This window comes from Ursus arctos, unplaced genomic scaffold (assembly GCF_023065955.2).
Source record: "Ursus arctos isolate Adak ecotype North America unplaced genomic scaffold, UrsArc2.0 scaffold_13, whole genome shotgun sequence".
In the NCBI taxonomy this organism is placed as follows: domain Eukaryota; kingdom Metazoa; phylum Chordata; class Mammalia; order Carnivora; family Ursidae; genus Ursus; species Ursus arctos.
Window position 1 is genome coordinate 32,480,650 of NW_026622797.1, and position 18,991 is coordinate 32,499,640.

The 18,991-nt window shown below is 38.7% G+C and overlaps 1 protein-coding gene across 8 annotated transcripts in view; it reads right to left on the reverse strand.

Annotated features, from left to right (window-relative positions):
* Positions 1-18,991, reverse strand: part of L3MBTL3 (L3MBTL histone methyl-lysine binding protein 3) — a 111,842-nt gene that overhangs the window by 49,503 nt on the left and 43,348 nt on the right. For all 8 annotated transcript variants that reach the window (XM_048225982.1, XM_026504788.3, XM_048225979.1 and 5 more), the window contains 4 exons: positions 17,700-17,835; positions 15,709-15,800; positions 12,829-12,980; positions 1,710-1,786 (listed from right to left, as the gene is read on the reverse strand). In XM_048225982.1, coding sequence (XP_048081939.1) covers positions 1,710-1,786; positions 12,829-12,980; positions 15,709-15,800; positions 17,700-17,835 — 457 coding nt within the window. The remainder of the gene's footprint in view (positions 1-1,709; positions 1,787-12,828; positions 12,981-15,708; positions 15,801-17,699; positions 17,836-18,991) is intronic.

The following is an 18,991-nucleotide window of genomic DNA, read 5'->3' on the forward strand; positions in this document are numbered from 1 at the left end:
TGCGAATATAATGTTTGTTAATGTAAAAATGTAAAAAGTTTAATAACCATAATATAGAAAATGTGCAAATATAAATTTGTGTGTGTGTGTGTGTGTGTATATATATATATAGTACACATGGAATAGAAAGCATTCATTAAAAAAAAAGAAAAAAAGAATGTAGCAGACTTATATATACGAATATGGGACATATTCCAGATATATCATCATATTTTAGGTCAAACAAACAAGCAAAATCAAGTCATAGAACAGTTATGGTTTTTTTTTTTAAAGATTTTATTTATTTTTAGAGAGAGAGTGTGAACGGGGAGAGGCAGTAGGGGAGGGAGAGGAAAAGGGAGAGAATCTCCAGCGGACTCCGTGCTGAGCTCAGAGCCTGGGGGGAGCTCAATCTCAGGACCCTGAGATCATGACCTGAGTAAAACCAAGAATCCGATGCTCAGCGGACTGAGCCACCCAAGCGCCCCAGGTCATGGAACAGAATTAGTAAAATATGTAGAAATAACTATCCCTCTTTCCTCTCGCCTCCTTTTGTTTCCTCCCAAGTCCAAAAACCATCAGGCAGGTTTGAGCAGGAATTAACAGCGGCTCATTGGGGTGGGAAATTGGCTACATAAAGACAACTGAAAAAAATAGGTAAATATATTGAGATAAAGGAAGGCGGGTTTCTCACTGACTGAAAAAAGAGGTATAAATAGAGAAAGTAGGAAACTAGAATAAACTGAGGAGTCTTGGATAGGAACTGGAGCTAATGATATAAATTCATTATTTTCAATGTCTAAACAGATATAGAAAGATAAATAATTTTTAAACATTTTTATATGGATATATTTCCTGACTATATCCTCTGAGAGGACAGAAGTAACATCATCCCAGTAGCAATGAACACATCTACCGTTTAGATTTTAGTTTGAATCAGGGAAAGTACAAGATAAGCCTAGCTGTGCCAGAAAGTAGGAAATTATCAAAAAACAATCAGAACATGTCAAGGGACATAGTAACCAGCATAAAGGGACTCCCACGGGCCAAATCTGAGAAAATCTGGACATGAAAAGTAAATAATGCTGCTTATAGATGATAACTCATTGATAAAAACAGTAATGTATGAGTCCATGCAGAGATAAATAAATTAACTGAATGAATAAATGGGAAGATGAGAAAGCTATTCTTTGCAGAAGAATATCAACTCATTATGCACAAGGAATAAAAAAATTAGCATTTAACAGCTGTCAGAATAATAATTCATACTAGAAATATCAACAGATGTTAAAAACTACGAGTGATACAGGGATGAAGTACAGAATATTTACACAATCCCAAGTATCTCTCCACAAAATACTTATTAATTACAGAGAGAGAAAAAAAAAACTATGTTAGTGAAGAAGGCTGGCAGACACTGTCATTTTTTTTTAAGATTTTTAAAATTTATTTTAGAGAGAGAGTGAGCACATACGCATGCACAAGCAGGGGGAGGGGCAGAGGGAGAGGGAGCAAGAATCCTCAAATAGACTCTAAGCCTGGGTAGCTCAGGGGGCTAAGTGTCTGCCTTCCACTCAGGTCATGATCCCAGGGTGCTGGGATAGAGCCCCATGTCGGGCTCCCTGCTCAGCAGAGAGTCTGCTTCTCCCTCTGCCGCTCCCCCTGCTTGTGCTCTCTACAAATAGATAAAATCTTTTACAAAAAATATTAGACACATGATAAACACAAACCTGGCGGAGTAATAAGTGTTCTTCTATGTTCTTTACACCAACCCACTGGATGAATATGTGGACTTGATGCTTCACACCTGTAGTTATATAAATCACAAAACTGTAATTATCAGGATAAATTCTCAAATACAAATAAATGTGTACATAATCATATACACAAGCAAGCTAAAACTATTTCAGCATCCGTAAGGGCAAACATGCAAAAAGCTAGAAGCTCGATCACCCTCAAAAACCACACATGCTGTTTCTATCATCTGTCAGAATGACAAAGACCAGGTATTAAGATGGGGTATTCCCTTCCTAGTCTCACCTCCTTCTTCTCCTCTCTGTCATCTTTACTTCAGTCAAGCCCATACTTTCCTAAGACCTCTTTTAGCAGCATGCATTACGTGGCATCTGAATCCTTGCTCCTAATCAAACTTGTTCTACGTACTCCTCATCTTAACATGCAACCCATTTCATTCATTTGCTCACTCCTTCATTTAAACACCTAGTGCTTACAATGCACCAGACGCTGGGATAGACACTGAGTATACAGTAGCACATAAAACATGTACAAAGTTCCTGCTTCTGTGGGATCTGCAATATACTGGGAAGAGACAGGAAATAAATCAACAAAATATGTACTCTGGAGGCACAACACTACGGGGACAGGAAGTGGAAGAAAGAAGCAGAGAGCAAAAATGGAAAGGCACCCCTTTATACAGCAGAGTCAAGGTGGCCTGTCAAATAAGGTGACACCTAAAGAAAGTGAAAAAAGAGAACTGAGCCGCTCAAATGCGTAACAGAAAAGCCATTCCGTGCAGAGGGAACAGCAAATATAAAGGATATGAGGTGGGAGTCTCACCGCTGTGTCAAGAATAGACTGCGGGAAGCATAGAATAGAAAATAATATCAGGAAGGGTCTTTTGCCATGATGAGGTCTTGGGATTTTACTCAGAGTAAAATGACATTTACCAGAATATCATGCAGGGGGTTTTAGGCAGTAGAGTGGAATAATCTAGGTTTTGAAATAATTATTCTGACTGCTTTACAGTCAATTAAGCACACTGGAAATGAGATGAGGCTCTTAGAAGGCTTTTGCCAGAGTTGATGATGGTGACCTGGACCAAAGTGCTGGTGGTAAGGATAATAAGAAGTGATCGTGTTTTTAGGTCTATACTTTAAAGGAAGAACCAACAGAATATGCTGGTAGATTTGATACAGAATGTGAGTGATGGGCAGAAGTCAAGGACATTCCAAGGTTTGGGGCATGGACCACAGGAAGAATGCAGGACCATTTCCTGAGATGGGAAGACTGCAGCCTGCAGTCTGAAGACTGCAGCATTGCAAATGGTGTTTTGTCATCAACATATGTTTGACAAACAAGAAGTCAAAGAGAAAATGAGCATAAAAATCTGGAGTTCAAAGACAAGACCAAGGGTAAAAACACAGCTGCGGGAGTCATCAGTATTTGGGCTGATATTTAAAATCATGAACAGAGATGAGGCCATCCAGAGAGTACAGAGAGAGAACAGAAGAGGTAGGGGGCCAAGAAGGCCAAGAAGAAATGTCTATAAATTAAGAGAAGGGAAGAAATTAGAAAGAAATCAATGCTGATGCTGGATCAAAGAAGAGAAGAAACAAGAATTGATCACTGGATTTACCAATGTAAAGGTCTTCAGCATTCTTTTTTTTTTTTTTTTTTAAGATTTTATTTATTTATTTGACAGAGATAGAGACAGCCAGCGAGAGAAGGAACACAAGCAGGGGGAGTGGGAGAGGAGGAAGCACGCTCCCAGCGGAGGAGCCTGATGCGGGGCTCGATCCCAGAATGCTGGGATCACGCCCTGAGCCGAAGGCAGACACTTAATGACTGAGCCACCCAGGCGCCCCAGGTCTTCAGCATTCTTGACAAGGGTCTTCTGGTAGAGTTGAGGATAAGAAAGGGCAGAAACCAGAATAGGGAGGTTGTTTTATTTTTATTTTTTTAAAGATTTATTTAATTATTTATTTTAGGTAGGGTGGATGGGGAGAAGCAGAGGTAGAGGGAGAGAGAAAGTCAAGTGGACTCCGAGCTGAGCATGGAGCCCAACATGGGGACTGATCCCATGACCCTGAAATTACGACCTGAGCAGAAACCAAGAGTCAGACGCTCAATCGACTGCACCACCCAAGGGCCCCTGGTATAGGGTGGGTTTAAGAGGAAAATGGAAGGACAGCAGATGGAGTCAACTGGTAGAGAAAACATGCTTAAGGAGCTGTTTTAAAAGGAAACTGAGAGCAAAAGGAAACTTTTCTTTTTTTTTATGTTGGGAAATCCACAGGGGGAAGCTAGGTGGGGCACATATGGAAATTCTCTGTACTATTTTTTTTTTTAAGTAAACTCTACTTTTTTTTTTTTTTTTAAGTAAACTCTATCACCCCAACATTGGGCTCAAAGTCACAACTCTGAGATCAACAGTCACACTCTACTGACTGAGCCAGCCACGCGCCCTTCTCTCTACTATTTAAGTTTAGAATTGCTTTAAAATAAAACTCTTTATAAAAGATGAGAAGTATTACTTCATCATTCAGGAAATATATTCTGAGCAACGACCATGATCAGGGTAGTGTTCTAGGTGCTAGGTCTATAAGGGGTATCAAAAAAACCCCAAACCCCTTCTCCTGTTTGGATACTGATAGGAATAATTTAACAGAGAGGGAATGACCTATTGATGCAGAAGAGAGAAGCGACTTGGTGAGAGGGAATGGACTCTCGTGCATGAGAGCAGGCCACCAAGGCAGGGGCAGGCATACCACCCAGAGTCACAGAGAGGGTTCAGTCTATGGGCAGAGACCAGGAATACACCCACCAGACAAGACAGTGGGAGCACACACACATCTGTGCTGAGGGTCTTTTTTCTCACTGACCAGGAAACAAGGTTATCAGTTGAGAGAGAGGGTAGGGAAGGAAGTGAGAGAGGTTTGAGGGAAAAAATGGAGTGGAATTTAGTGATCTGGAAGAACAGACAGGAATTGGTTGAACAGGATTATGGGGCAGGCCTTAAGGTCCACCTGAGGTTAGCAGTCATGAATATGACATGTTAGACCAGGGAGCATGTTGTGCCTTTTCTAGCTACATTCAACCACTCAGGCACAGGCATAAAGTAGGCACAAAGTTAGTTCAACCAGGGTTGGGATTTTGCCAGGCAAACAAACATACCAAAAGGCAGTGGAGGCTACAGTTATAAGGGAGTAGTTATAACAGAATTACAAAATAAATGTATAGGCATCTAGAGACATATCACAATTAAAATCTATATTTTAAAAAGTTGTAGAACATTTCCTATTGGTGTTCTCAAAGGTAAACAGCATAATGAAGCTGAAAAAAAAAATCAGGGCCAAATGCTTGAGATATTTAATGCATCATCAGCATATTAAAGACTGTGAAGTTATACTATGAACAAGCAAATTTCAAATTATTGAACCTAGCATTCCCTAAACATATTTAACTCCAAAATACTGCTTTAGTGGGCAATCCATTAACATCCTGTGGAACACCAGTGTTCTGCAGAACACGGTTTGGGAAATGCTGGTGTAGAGGATGCCAAGGAGTCCAGTCTTGCTCTATTCACCAGATCCGTTGAGTCTATCCTAAAAGATCAGGAAAGCTCAACATAGTCCTCTGGATGGAAAACTAAAAGACAGAAAGCCAGAAAGGTAACACAATGGCTAGAGTTTCCGGTGAACAAAAAAGTCTTATGATTAGTGAAAAACAACTTTCTAAAAAACGCTCTAAGTGAATGAGATCAACATATAGTCATCTCTTTCCAAACCAACTTTCAAATTAGTAGCCCTGAACAGTAACGAGGTGAGTTGATATAGCCACAATTTTTAATGTTGATTTTTCTCAGTTTATTTCAGTGAAAAATACTTTAAAGTTTATAGTTAAAGGTTTCTACCTTTCTCTTCCTTTATTTACTTGTTATCTCCTACCACCCTTTCCCACACTATTATTTCTCTCAATCTATGTATTAGGGTTATGTGTATATGTGTATGTCATTATTTTAGAAATGTGAAAAGAAAACACACACTGCTAGTTCATACAGCAGTTGGTACATTTCTTAACAATGATATAAATTCATAAAAGATATTTTAGTATACAATTCCTTAAAATACATTCTGTCATGGGAATGCATGGGAATGGTGTAGCTACTGTGGAAATTCCTCAAGAAATTAAAAACAGAAATACCATATGATCCAGTAAATCACTATTGGGTATTTGCCCAAAGAATATAAAAACACCAATTCAAAAGAATATATACACCTTTATCTGTATCACAGCATTATTTACAATAGCCAAATTATGGAAGCAGCCCCAGTATCCATCAACAGTGAGTGGATAAAGATGTGGTAAGTATTTATAACGGAATATTATTCAGCCACAAAGAATTAAATTTTGCCATTTGCAATGATACGGATAGATCTAAAGAGTGTAATGCTAATAAGCAAAATGAGTCAGTCTGAGAAAGACAAATACCATATGATTTCACTCATATGTGGAATTTAAGAAAGAAAGAAAAAAAAAAAAACAAAGGGAAAAAAAAAAAGAGGCAGACCAAAAAACAGACTTTTAACTGTAGAGCACAAACTTATGGTTACCAGAGGGGACATAGGTGGGGTGATGGGTGAAACAGGTGAAGGGGATTAGGGATACACTTGGATGAGCCCTGAATAATGTGTGTAATTGCTGAATCACTAAATTGTATATCTGAAATTAATATAACACTGTATGTTAACTATACTGGAAATGAAATGAAATACAAGTATTCTGTTACAAATTGTATAAACAAGGCTATAAAAGCTCTATTTCCAGCTATTCTACTCTTTTCTGAGACAATCATTTGGTTATGAATTATTACTGATTATGTATTGCCTCTATTTCAGAGAAATCTTATTTTATTTTAGAGATAGATGTTAATTCACAGAGGGCTCATTAAAAATAAGAAAAAGAAAACACATACAACATTTGTCTAATTTTTTCTTCCCAGTCTAATACAGCTATCAAATAGTTTTTATAATCACTTGCCAGGCTCATGGTGATTAAAGTAAGAACACTGACGTTACTAATTCTTTTAATTTTATTGCATTTCTCTATAAACTGCAATTAAGAAAAATACTGTGGTGAATCTCGGGCACACATTCCTGTACTACTCGAATCTCATGTAAGGTTTTAATGTTGCCTAAATATTGATCAAAGTCACCATTTAAAATCAACAGGAAGCCATCTCAGTCAAGAAAACAGAAATAGCCCTGTTTTCCTCTATTGTACCCACACTCTGTCCATCAGCCAACAACACTTCATTGAGAATGAAGCTGGAAGGCTGTGAAATCCTGTTACTATTCTTGTAAAACAAGTCATCTCTTAGTCCCATCTAGTGTTCAAAAGCAGAAATGTAACCAGCAAGAAATGTAATTATAGAAGAACACCTGATGGTGGGAAGTTTGTAAACTGTTGGATCACTGTACCCCCTTTCTTTCTTTTGGGTTTTTATATATATCATCATAGAAGTCTGTGTCAAACACTTTTTAAGTCCATTTCAGGGGCGCCTGGGTGGCTCAGTTGGTTAATGGCTGACTCTTGATTTCAGTTCAGGTCATGATCTCAGGGTCATGAGATCGAACCGCATGCTGGGCTCTGCACTCAGTGGAGAGTCTGCTTGGGGGATTCTCTCCCTCTGTTCCCCCACCCCCACCCCTGCTCACACAAGGTCACGTGCGCTCTCTCTTAAATAAATAAATCTTAATTTAAAAAAATAAAGTCCGTTTCACAAGTGAGTGCAAATTATTCACGAAGGCTGCTAAGATCCAATCAGACCTAGACTGGTAGACTTTGAAAAGGTCAGAAACCGAAGAAATCACTCATGAAAAACTCAGGTTTATAATATAAGGGTAAGGAGAGTAGATGCTAAGATATTCATTTTATGGAAACAGAAAGAGGTTAAGTGATTTCACCAAGCCTTCCAGGTGAAAAGAAAGAGATCCCCGTTTTCTCAAGCCAGCCAAAGCTCAACAAAAGGCACGCAAGCCGGCCTCAGCAAATCCAGGCAGAGAGTCAGACAAGAACCTTTCAAGATGCTCGCTTGAGGAAGCTATTAAAGCCTTCATTTCAAGCAATAATGGTTCAAATTCTTTGAAGAAATACAGGACACTTGGCCTCGCCTACTCCCTGAATCCAGAGCACGATGACTCGATTTATTTCCCAGCACCCTGCTTTCCTGGCTCGGGGCTACGCCAGCTCTTAGGGGCCTGCGTTACTCTGTGTTTCGCTACTAAACCCCAGACCTCATCAGGCTGAGTGATGTAGTTCTTCTTTTCTTCCCTAATTCATTTCCAATCCCATTCCCCACCGTAGCGGTTTTCAATATTATTAATTTGCTTTAAGCTTAAAACGTGATTTTTCACTAACACAGCGACTCCTCGGGAAAGAGAAAGGAGATGCCATGTCATTACGCTACTCTGAAATTTTCCCATCATTTCTTCATTTTCTCTGAGCTGACAGGGAAGGGAGCTCATTTCTCCCCCAGGTGAGCTCTTCTTACGGGACCACAGCCTCAGCTATCTCCCTCATGGTGGCCTCATTTCTTCAGCCTGAAAACCAAGCTCAAAACTCTCTCTGTGCAGAAACCCTGCTCTGACTGTTGACTGGCCCCACGCCATAATCCACTTTCACCTTCAGGGCCAAACTTCTCTGCCTGAAGTCCCTTGCAGTCATCTCTCTAGCCTTCTGCAAATTGGTTTCTGCTTCTAAAACTTTTATTTTCATCCTCACAAAACCCTAAGGGATACATATTATTATCCCTTTTGCAAAGGGGGCAACTAAGGCTTAGAAGAGTAAAGTCACTTACTAAATAGATGGGCTGTCGTTCCCTAAACATACCTTGGTTTGCTCCCCTGGGCCTAAACACAAGCAAATGCTTTCCTTGGCCAGGAATATTCCATCCCAACATCTAAGTCCTGATTCCTACCATCCTTTGGGATTCAGCTCAAATCCCACAGCCTCCAGAAAGCCTTCCCCAAGAACCCTCCATTCAGTCAGTCCTTCCCTCCACCTTCCCCCTTAGACAACAAGTGGTTGGTTCTTGTTACTATACACACAAACCACTGACCCTGCAGCCTAGACAGTGGGGTCTGTAGTTTCTGTCCCTCCCCGAACCCTGAGCCCCTCCGGGCAGAAGTGCAGAGCCACCTGGGTTCCTTTCATCTCTGTAACTCATGAGCACCAGCAACCCATGCTTCCTGAATGACAATCTGTAAACTGTGACACTGCTCTCAGAAATTGACAACACGCCGCAAACTTTTCAACTTTACTTTGGGGAAACATATGTAGTGTTACCATTACTCTTAATTTCTAAAGGTAAAAGAACTCCAACTCTAAAACAAAACAAAACAAAACCACCACCACCGCCACCAAGTTTGGAATACACTTAAAGGCCCCAGCCCCCTGTTTGTTCACTAACTCAATGCTTCTCTTTTTCATAGATGTGCTTGTTGATTTTTTGCCCTGCCTCCACTGGGAGACCAGACAGAAGTTCAGGGACAGCTGAAGCTGCGACCTCAATTTTGACAGCTTTTCCACTCAACAAAGCAGCTAAGTCCTGCTGTGCCTTCCTGGTTCCCAAAAGACGAGATTCCATGAAAATAACATTTCTTAAAAGGAAGAGTTCTTGCCCGCTCCTTCACACCCAGGCTCTGCTACTGGGCCCAGTCCAAGCTGTGGTGGACAGGAGGACAGGCTGCGCACTGCTCTGGGAAGACAGCAGCATCCTTGCCTTGACGGCGTTCCTCCCCAACTTTCAAGTCCTTTTTAGTTCTACCATTCAGAGCTATTTAGGATTACTAATAAGTCTAATGACTGTCAAGGGGATAGAATTAGCAGCTAGCAATTACCAGTATAATAAAAGCACATAGGAAACCCAGAGGTAAAGCAAATTTTATTCTAATACATACTATTTTTCTTTTCATAAAAAACTCCTTCAATTCTGCATAAATTTTCAGTTTTCCTCTTAGGAAGGAAGAAATGTTCCATGGCATTTGTACTACTACAAATGTACACAGATTTATACAGTTGACTCCTTGAACAATACATGTTTGAACTGCCTGGGTCCATTTGTATGTGGATTTTTTTCAATACATACAGTACTATAAATGTGTTTCCTCTTCCTTATGGTTTTCTTAATAATATCTTCTTTTCTCTAGCTTACTTTATTGTAAGAATACAGTATATAACACTCTTAACATACAAAATGCAAGTTCATCAACTGGTTATGTTATTGGTAAGGATTCTAGTCAACAGTAGGTTATTAAGTTTTTGGAGAGTCAAAACTTACACACAAATTTGTGAATGCACTGGGGGTGAGGACCCCTACCCCCCAAATTGTTCAAGGGTCAACTATACACGTTTTCCAATTCCCACTAAGGTAAAAAAGAGGTAAGATCGTTATCCGATGCAAAGGGAAAAAAATATCTCATTTCCAAACTATTTTAAATTGGGAAAGCAATCCAATTTGTAACCTCAATTACATACCTAAACAAGTACTTTATGCAGATAAGAACCATTCCAAAATCCAAAGATCAAAGAATATAATATTTAATAAAGCTGGAGAAATTCCAGTGCATTTAAGCAATTTTCAATGTGCCATAATTGCATATTAAGAAAGAGAACACACTGTACTCTTTTTCTGACAATTAACAAAATATGATTTCATGTCAATAGTTAAAAGTATAAGTAAATCCTCAAAGTACATTCTGTCCTAAAAATAATTAGTTTGTGCTCATAAAAGTATAAAAATCAGTGTTAAAAGAGATCATTTTTTCCCCTGCTCTTTCTAAAAAAAGAACCCAGTATCTTTCCTATTCCCTAGGCATTTGGCATCAAAGAAAAATGAATGTGACAAAGTCTTCTAGGCTTTTCATTACTTTTTTTCAGAAGAATGTTTTTAAAGGAAACACATCCTATGTCAAATAAACAACTTACACTTTTAAAACTCTCCAATACTTGTAAGACCACAAAAATGACAAACATTTACCCATTTTATTTAAATCAGACAAAAGCTAAAAAATAAAAATCTCCCTAAATGAATCAGAACTTTAAAAATAAAAAGCGCTCATTTTAACAAATTCTAGTAATTGCTTTAATTTATCACTGATTTTTAAAAAGTATTTATTTAGGTAATCTCTACACCCAACATGGGCCTCGAACTCATGACCCTGAGGTCAAGATTCACAAGCTCTTCTGTCTAAGCCAGCCAGGTGCCCCCAAAGTATCACTTTATTAATGGATCTGGTCATCACTCTGGTACTGTCACCATCATAACTCATCAGACACAGCAGGGGAGAAACACATTCGACCTCACAACAGAGTTATGGTGTTACTAAATTTAAAGTTTTCTCATCAATTCCTACACTCAAGTTAGGTACAGATAATTTTGAATGAAACAAAAACCACCAATAAATAAGAAATACGAGGAACAGATGAACATGGTAAGCAATGGAAGAATTCAATCAGCAAATCCAGACTGTGGGAGACTCCACAGGACAAACACCCTGGTTTTTTCAAGAAAAGTTACAAGAGATGGAGAAAGAGAGGAATAGGAGGAATTTATAAAGAGAATGAGAGAAACATCAAAACAACCACCTCACTTGGATTTAAAACCATCAAATCTAAAAAAAAAAGCAACAAAAAACCAAAACTAAGACAACTGGGAAGAACGTTTAAGTATGTTCATAACATTATGGCATTGATAACATTATGAATTTGAAAAGAATCCCTGTGTTTAAAATACATACTGAAATATACACACAGATGAAATGCTATGCAGTCTGGAATTTGCTTCAAAATAATCCTGGAGTTGGGATTTCAGGAGAAGGAATACAGAGAAGACAAGAGTGAATTTTAAGTTGATAATTATTGATGCTGCAAAATGGCTCCAGGCAAGTCACTATTATTCTACTTCTGTACATGCTTGAAATGATCTGTATTTCAATGAAATGTTTTATTACAAACTGAATAAAAAGACATGCTATGGGGAAAATTATGCTTTGCAGAAAAAAGCTGGGGAAAAACACACCAAAATATTCAGAAGTACTTGACTCTATCTGGTGTAATCATAGAACTGCTTACCTACCCTTAAAAAGAATTCTGTAAAAACCACACGTAATATTTAATAGAAAGCATTTAAAAAATATGAATAGCAAATGGCTTTCGATGCCTCTTTTTTAAAACAATGTAAGTAAAACTGGTAAGTGTCTAAGAATCCAATTTGAGGAGAAATGGAAATTTTTGATCGCTCTGCTGAATTTTTAAATATATACATACTAAAAAGTAAGGTCAGGAAACAAGCTTTCCTGAAATGTAGAAGAAAGTATAAGTAAATCCTCAAAGTACATTCTGTCCTAAAAATAATTAGTTTTTTTAGTTATTTTATAAAGATATGTTCTCATTGCCAGTGTTCTAGGAAGGAATTAAATACCTGAGAAATGCCTTTCACCAGAAAACTGAATTGTAATGATCAATAAACATGAATTAGGTATGGAAATCATTATTTCAACTGCTTCATCAAAATATGATGGCTTTATTATAATGATAGTTATATAATTTTACAATATGTTGCTCCTACTACTTTATGCAGTATGTCCCAAAACTCTAAGGATTAAAAACAATATTCCTCAATTAATATATTTGTATTTGGCCATTGAAAATGGTTAAATTAGCTACTGGGAATAAAAATGTGAAGGAAAATTAAAATATTTTCTCAGAAAATGATAGACAACACCCAGGACGAGGGGGGAAGTATGCATCTCTGTGCACTCGCATGTGAACATGTGTTGGGCAGGGGGTGGGGGGGCGGTAAACCACACTTCCACAGCAGGAAGTGAGTTAAAATACAAGTCATAAAGTTGAATTAAAGGACACGATTTAGAAATACGTGCCATATGAAATAGGTGAAAAGTTAAAAATCTGAAATGGGAAAGAGTGGGACGAGGCACTGTTATTTTTTGTTATGAGCTTTGCATTATTATTGTTTTCAAACCCTATAACCTGGTGGCCTTGGGTACACCCATTACAGAAAGCACACAGCAACGGAAAAGGTCTCACCAATAGTCATAGCTCTCATCCCAGTTGTCAAAATGTACCAGGAAACGATTGTCCACCATATCTGTTACCGTAGCAACACAGATGAACGCGGGATTCTTTTTGTCTACAGCTTCGAGCTTCATTCCAACTCGAAAGCCCGACGGGATCACTGTCTACGAAACACACAGATTTAATTAGAGATAAGCACACACTTAGCAGCAAGATCTGCACCCTCTCTACACCTCCCGCCTGAAGGCCTGGCATCCGTCAGCTGCATTCACATTATTTAAAGAGCATGGACTAGTTTTAGAGCAGGGTCGATTTCCAACGAGCAGCAATGAGAAAGCAATGTCCTGCTGGTACACCCAAGTCACTAGCTGGACATCTGGACCTCAAGACTAGGACGCCCATAACCTCACAGAGTTTAATTAATTTCAGTATGTGTTTTGGCACTGCAGTCAGACAACTATACTAGTTAGGCAAGTGTAATTCACCATACAGTTCACTTTTTGTTCTTGTCCTTGATTACAGACTTAACAATGAAAATTACTTCATACAAAATATGCACTTAAGTTAAAAATGTGTACGAGTCAAAGTTCACTCCCATTTCTGAAAAGATCTCTCTAAAGAGTACTCTACTGAAAGTAGGTCATCTTCAGACATGAAAAGCTGCAAATTATTACAACTTTTACCTAACACGACAGATATTATTCACAAAAGCACCAAAAGGACCAGCTGAACCTATACAGCCATTTAAAATAGTTTGTAATATTAGGAAAACCAAACATGATCAGCCACCCGGGACATGAAACAAGACAATAATAGCTCAATAAGATTTAGTGCTGAGGTGCAGTAAAATGCAAACATTCCCTAGGATCTTGCGTGAGGAAAACTACCCTAACTCGGAGAAATGTACTGGGATAGCAGTTATGCCAATCGTAACACACAAGTCATTTCTGTCCTTCTTAAAAAAAAACCGTATGTCCAGACTTAAGTATACAGATACTATTCTACTCACTTTAAGCAAAACAAATGTTATCTCTCATATTACTATAATTATACAGCTATCTGCTTTTACAGAAATGTAGACAGCCACATATCTGAAAATGTTAGCATATGTCGTATGCGAATAGAAGCATTAATGCTACATGGACACCTTGATGATACATTTAAGTCCTGAAATTATTTACCAGGGCTCTGACCACAAATAATGGAATATTCCGAGGTAGAAGAATCTAGAAATAGAAAAACTAATTGCTTCTTGGATATCAAACACATAGCCCAAGATTAAGTTGTGTGCTAGCAATGCACAGAATTGAAGATGACGGTTCAAGGCAGTTAATCAAATCCCTGACTGGACGCATCCTCAGAGCACCAGACAGGGATTAGGAATCTTGGAGCAGCCCGCTGAATTTTCCACCTAACTGACCTCCCTCCCTTGTCTTGACAGAGAATACCTACTGACAACACAGTATTTACATTTCAGCAATTAAGCTCTCCTCTCAATTAAGAAATTTTAAAATAATGATCTGGCTCCTTAGCTCTATTAGTTACCTAACACACACACACACACACACACACACACACACACACACACACACACACACCTCCCTCTTCAGTTCTCTAATTCAACCTGGCTTATGTTCAGTTTGATCAGAGATTCTTTCAGCCATCAGACCAATGCTCAAAACAACTGGTTAAAATCACTTCCCAAATGGAAGGTATTTGGAGTAGGTGAGAAAGTTTCCGCCTACTCCTAATATTAATTTCCATTTGGACGGAACCACATTTTTTTTTTAAGATTTATTTATTTATTTATTAGACAGAGAGAGACAGCCAGCGAGAGAGGGAACACAAGCAGGGGGAGTGGGAGAGGAAGAAGCAGGCTCCCAGCATAGGAGCCTGACGTGGGGCTCAATCCCGGAACGCCGGGGTCACGCCCTGAGCCAAAGGCAGACGCTTAACGACTGCGCCACCCAGGCGCCCCGGGAACCACATTATTGAAACATTATTGTCTCTTTCTACATTCTCACTCACTGTTACCTGACTGGTGAATCTGGAAGAAGGAAGTTAAGGTCATACTCTTAGGAGTAAGGGGGCCTACCGGGCACGCAGTTTCCACTCCTCTAGGGGCCTGCTCTGTCCCTGCAGGAGTGTAGGTCTGTCCTGGTCCAGTGTGCCTGGGCTGGGGGGATGGGGCAGAAGGGCCAGTAAATCGTAACTCTAGGTCTCAGAATCAAGAAGCTCATTCGCCCACAGACAGAAGCCGTGCATGTACTCCAACTGAGCCCTTATCTGTCATAAAGATGGCATTTTGGCTTTCCACCTGTTTGCTCTCTGTTAATTCCAATCAGATCAGAACATGGACAAGGAAGAAGAGTGTAACATGCTGGGCTTCGTCAGTGACAGAACAGGGAACACGCAATGGAAAGTGGAAATACAGGTCAAAAAAGTGGAAAATACATACACATCCAGACTTTCCTTCTGTTACACGGCAAAATAAAGCTACACGCTGGAGTGAAGGTGAATCATCACCCCTAGCATGCAAATCCAAACAGGGCTACACTCATCTCGCTGCACGAATCCCATGTGAACAGCACTCTAAGCAAGGGGCACTCACAATAAACTATCCCAATTTCATTTTTTATGTACTTTACTGTAAATTACACCAGGGTTTCATACTATGTTACCTTCTACTTTCAATAAAACACAATAACCATGATTTGCCTAAGAAATATTTATTCATGATGATATTAAGCTAATTTTAAAGTTTAATTAAGAGTGCTCTATTTACCAAAGCAATAAAATTTACTACAGTCTCTTGTTATCACTTTTAATTTATCCTATGAAACACTCAAAAGTCAATTCCCTTGAAAGGAAAAGTATTTTTGATGTACTTACTATGTTCTGATTTTCAAATAATGACTTGGGAGCAGCTTGAGCTTTGCATGTCTTAAGATAGGTCTGCCAATTAAATTCTTCTTCTTTGTAACCTAGGATAGGCACATATATACAGACTTAGGAAAATGTCAAAATATTCCACAATTAATTTTCCATTCCCGCTTTTAGCTACAACTCCAACATGCTGAAATCAAACAATCGATTTTTTAAAACGACAAAATTTAACTCATAATTCATAACTATGGATTTTCTTACACAGGCTGTGTTTCTTTCCAACAAACCGTATTATTTTTTTCAATTCTGAATGAATGATAATGGATATAAAGAAAAGGTAAAAGGAAGCAAACACATATTATACTCAGGTCTGCTCCTTCTTATTACCAGGCCATTTCTATCAGTATTTAGGCAGAACTGCTCAGCAGTAGACGAGTGAGCCGGAGGAGTCAAAATCTTTATTTTCCCCTCACCTGTTCTATTTTGGGAAACTCACTTGTAGGAACAAGTTGGAAACTGGAGAAAAGAGTAATAAAACAGATAAAATCTTTTTAGCCTATCACCACAAGAATGACAATTCAAGATTTATGAAGTAAGCATGTTGGCACATTACAATAATGGAAATATCCTTGCCTTAATGCACACAATTTCACATTTAACGTTGTTGAAGCCAACATTTCCTTTAAAAAGGAAATTGAGTGTTTTATTTTATCTGTTCATATGCTCTCTTCTACTTCCATTAAAGTCCAGAAGGCAGCATGAAAAGATCAGCTAATAATTTGCCACACGTAAGAGGTTAATTTATATAAAGGCCAGCAGATTTTCTTTTTCACCCTCATTTTTTTCTGTGCATTTTTGTTTAATCCTTCAGCCATCTGAAAATACCATTCTGCCACTGCCATTAATTTACCACTTAAAACCAAAGGATGGCTAGTTCATGAAAAAATGAGAGTCCTGAGACAGGCCAAAAACATCACACTAGTCACCTGGATCTTTGACATCGAGTAAACAATACTGAACATAACAGTTAGAAAGGAAAGAAATAAGATACTATTAAATACATTAGGGATCGACTGAAAATGATGGTTATCTGTTATTCTTGGATCTTTACGTAAAAATGAAAAACGCAGAATCACTGGCAGACTGTACTATAAAGAACTCAAGAATAAAAAAGTAATTGCTATTAATTCAATCCCCACCTAAACCAGCTTTTAGTCCTGTATTCTCCTTTCCAATATCCTAAATATTAAGATTCATGAATTCAATGCATAATTTCTTGAGATTTTCTATATAATGAAATATCAGTAAGTAAACTTAGTCGTGTAAACAGGCTAGAACTAAATTTTCAAATGCGTTTTTTTCAAGGATATATATATTTGGCCCTGAATAACACAGGTTTGCACAGTACAGGTCCACTTATTCGTATCTTCTCTTCCTTATGATTTTCTTAATAATGTTTCCTTTTCTCTAGCTGACTTTATTGTAAGAATATAGTATATAATATATGTAACATACAAAACATGTGTCGACTATATCACCAGTAAAACTTCTGGTCAACAGTAGGCTATTAGTAACTAAGTTTTTAGTGAGTCAAAAGTTACATGTGGCTTTTCAACTGTGCTGGGAGATGGCGCCCCTAACTCTTGTGTTATTCAAGAGTCAACTCTGTGTGTGTGTGTGTGTGTGTGTGTGTGTGTGTGTGTGCGCATGGGTGTGTGTATGGAAGAAATCTGTAACTAAAATTTGTATTCAAAATTAAGTATCAATCAAATGTTATTTTATATATAAATAAGTACACGGACATAGTTTATTGTCTTAAACAGGATTCTACTTTTTACATTTCTTTCACTTTAATGAACATTTTCCTTCATAAACAATAAGCTTGAATTTGGGCCTATCTGAATCATAATAAAGTCTGAATTCTTAAAATTCCAAATCACCATGTAGGAAAGAAATTTTTACAGAATTTAAAATATGAAACAAAAAAGTGACAATACCTTTTGGAGGATGGAGTTTATGGCCAGTTTTCTCACACCAGCCCACCGGGTGAATATCCAGAGCGTCCGCATTTACCCAGAAGTCATAGCAATCAGAATATCCATCAAAGTGCAACTTTATCCGGTATCCACAAACCTGAAATAGGTAAAGCATGCTGACTAAAAAACACAAAAAGAAATCCAAAATACCCAGAATATCTATGTACAACATTTACTTGCAAAATAAAATAAAATCTATTGATTTCAGTGCAAAAATAAGCATGGACATCAAGTGTGACATAGCCTATATTAATCAAAGCACCCTCATTAACAGCAACAAAAGCCAGGGAACAAAATGACAAAATCTAAAGGCAAAGGCGATTCATGGGGAAGAGCTGAGCTGCAGGGTTTTGGCATCCTTCCCAGTTATATTAGCAGCACACAGATACTGGGTGAAGAATGATTTTCCCACACATACATGTCCTCTCTCCATTCTTTTTACTGTACCAGCATGTGTCACCAAGGAGAGCCAGCAGGGAAGGAGCCGGCCCGCACAGGGTACGCAGCCCCTGCCGAGTCCCAGGGTGGACGCCCTGCTGTCCACTGGCTGAATGCTGGCTCTCGGCCTTCCCAGAGCTCTGCAGACAGTGACATCCAGCCAGACCAAGGCTGGTACACAGAGGGGAGTCAATAGCTTCTCCTCTCTACCAGTAGCTGGTTTGGGAGAAAGAAAAGCCTTCCTGAGTTCATACTTAGATGAGACAGGTTCCCCGGAATGCCGGGAAGAACTCACATTATGTAATGCATGCATCTGTCTAAAGGGTTCCGCTTGGGGAAGTTCTGAGTTAAAAGGTGGCATGCATTTAGGAGGCCTCAGCTGGGTCACTCTCTGCCTTGGGCTCTTAGAGAGTTCAGCCTCTCAATCTCCTTGCCACTAGCACAGCAGATGTGTTCAAGTGGAACGAAATGACACGACACGCCAGAGCTCCACACACTCTAGGAGCACCTGCCCTGCAGAAGCTAGAACCAGAAGCCTGAGACGAGAGCACAGAGCCAGGGCAATTATCCCTGAATAATAAGGGAGCTGTTTATTTACTGCCATGGAAAGTCCTCTGAAACATACTGTTAAAATCCAAGTGGCAAAACATTCTGTACAGCATGAGTCAGTGTAGGAGAAAAATTATATACATGTGAAGCCATGTGTCTTTTTATGTGTGTGCACAGACGTGCTGTTATGTGTGGACATATATTCACATAAGTATATGTATTTATACACACACATTTATGTACATACTTACACATGCACCTACAAA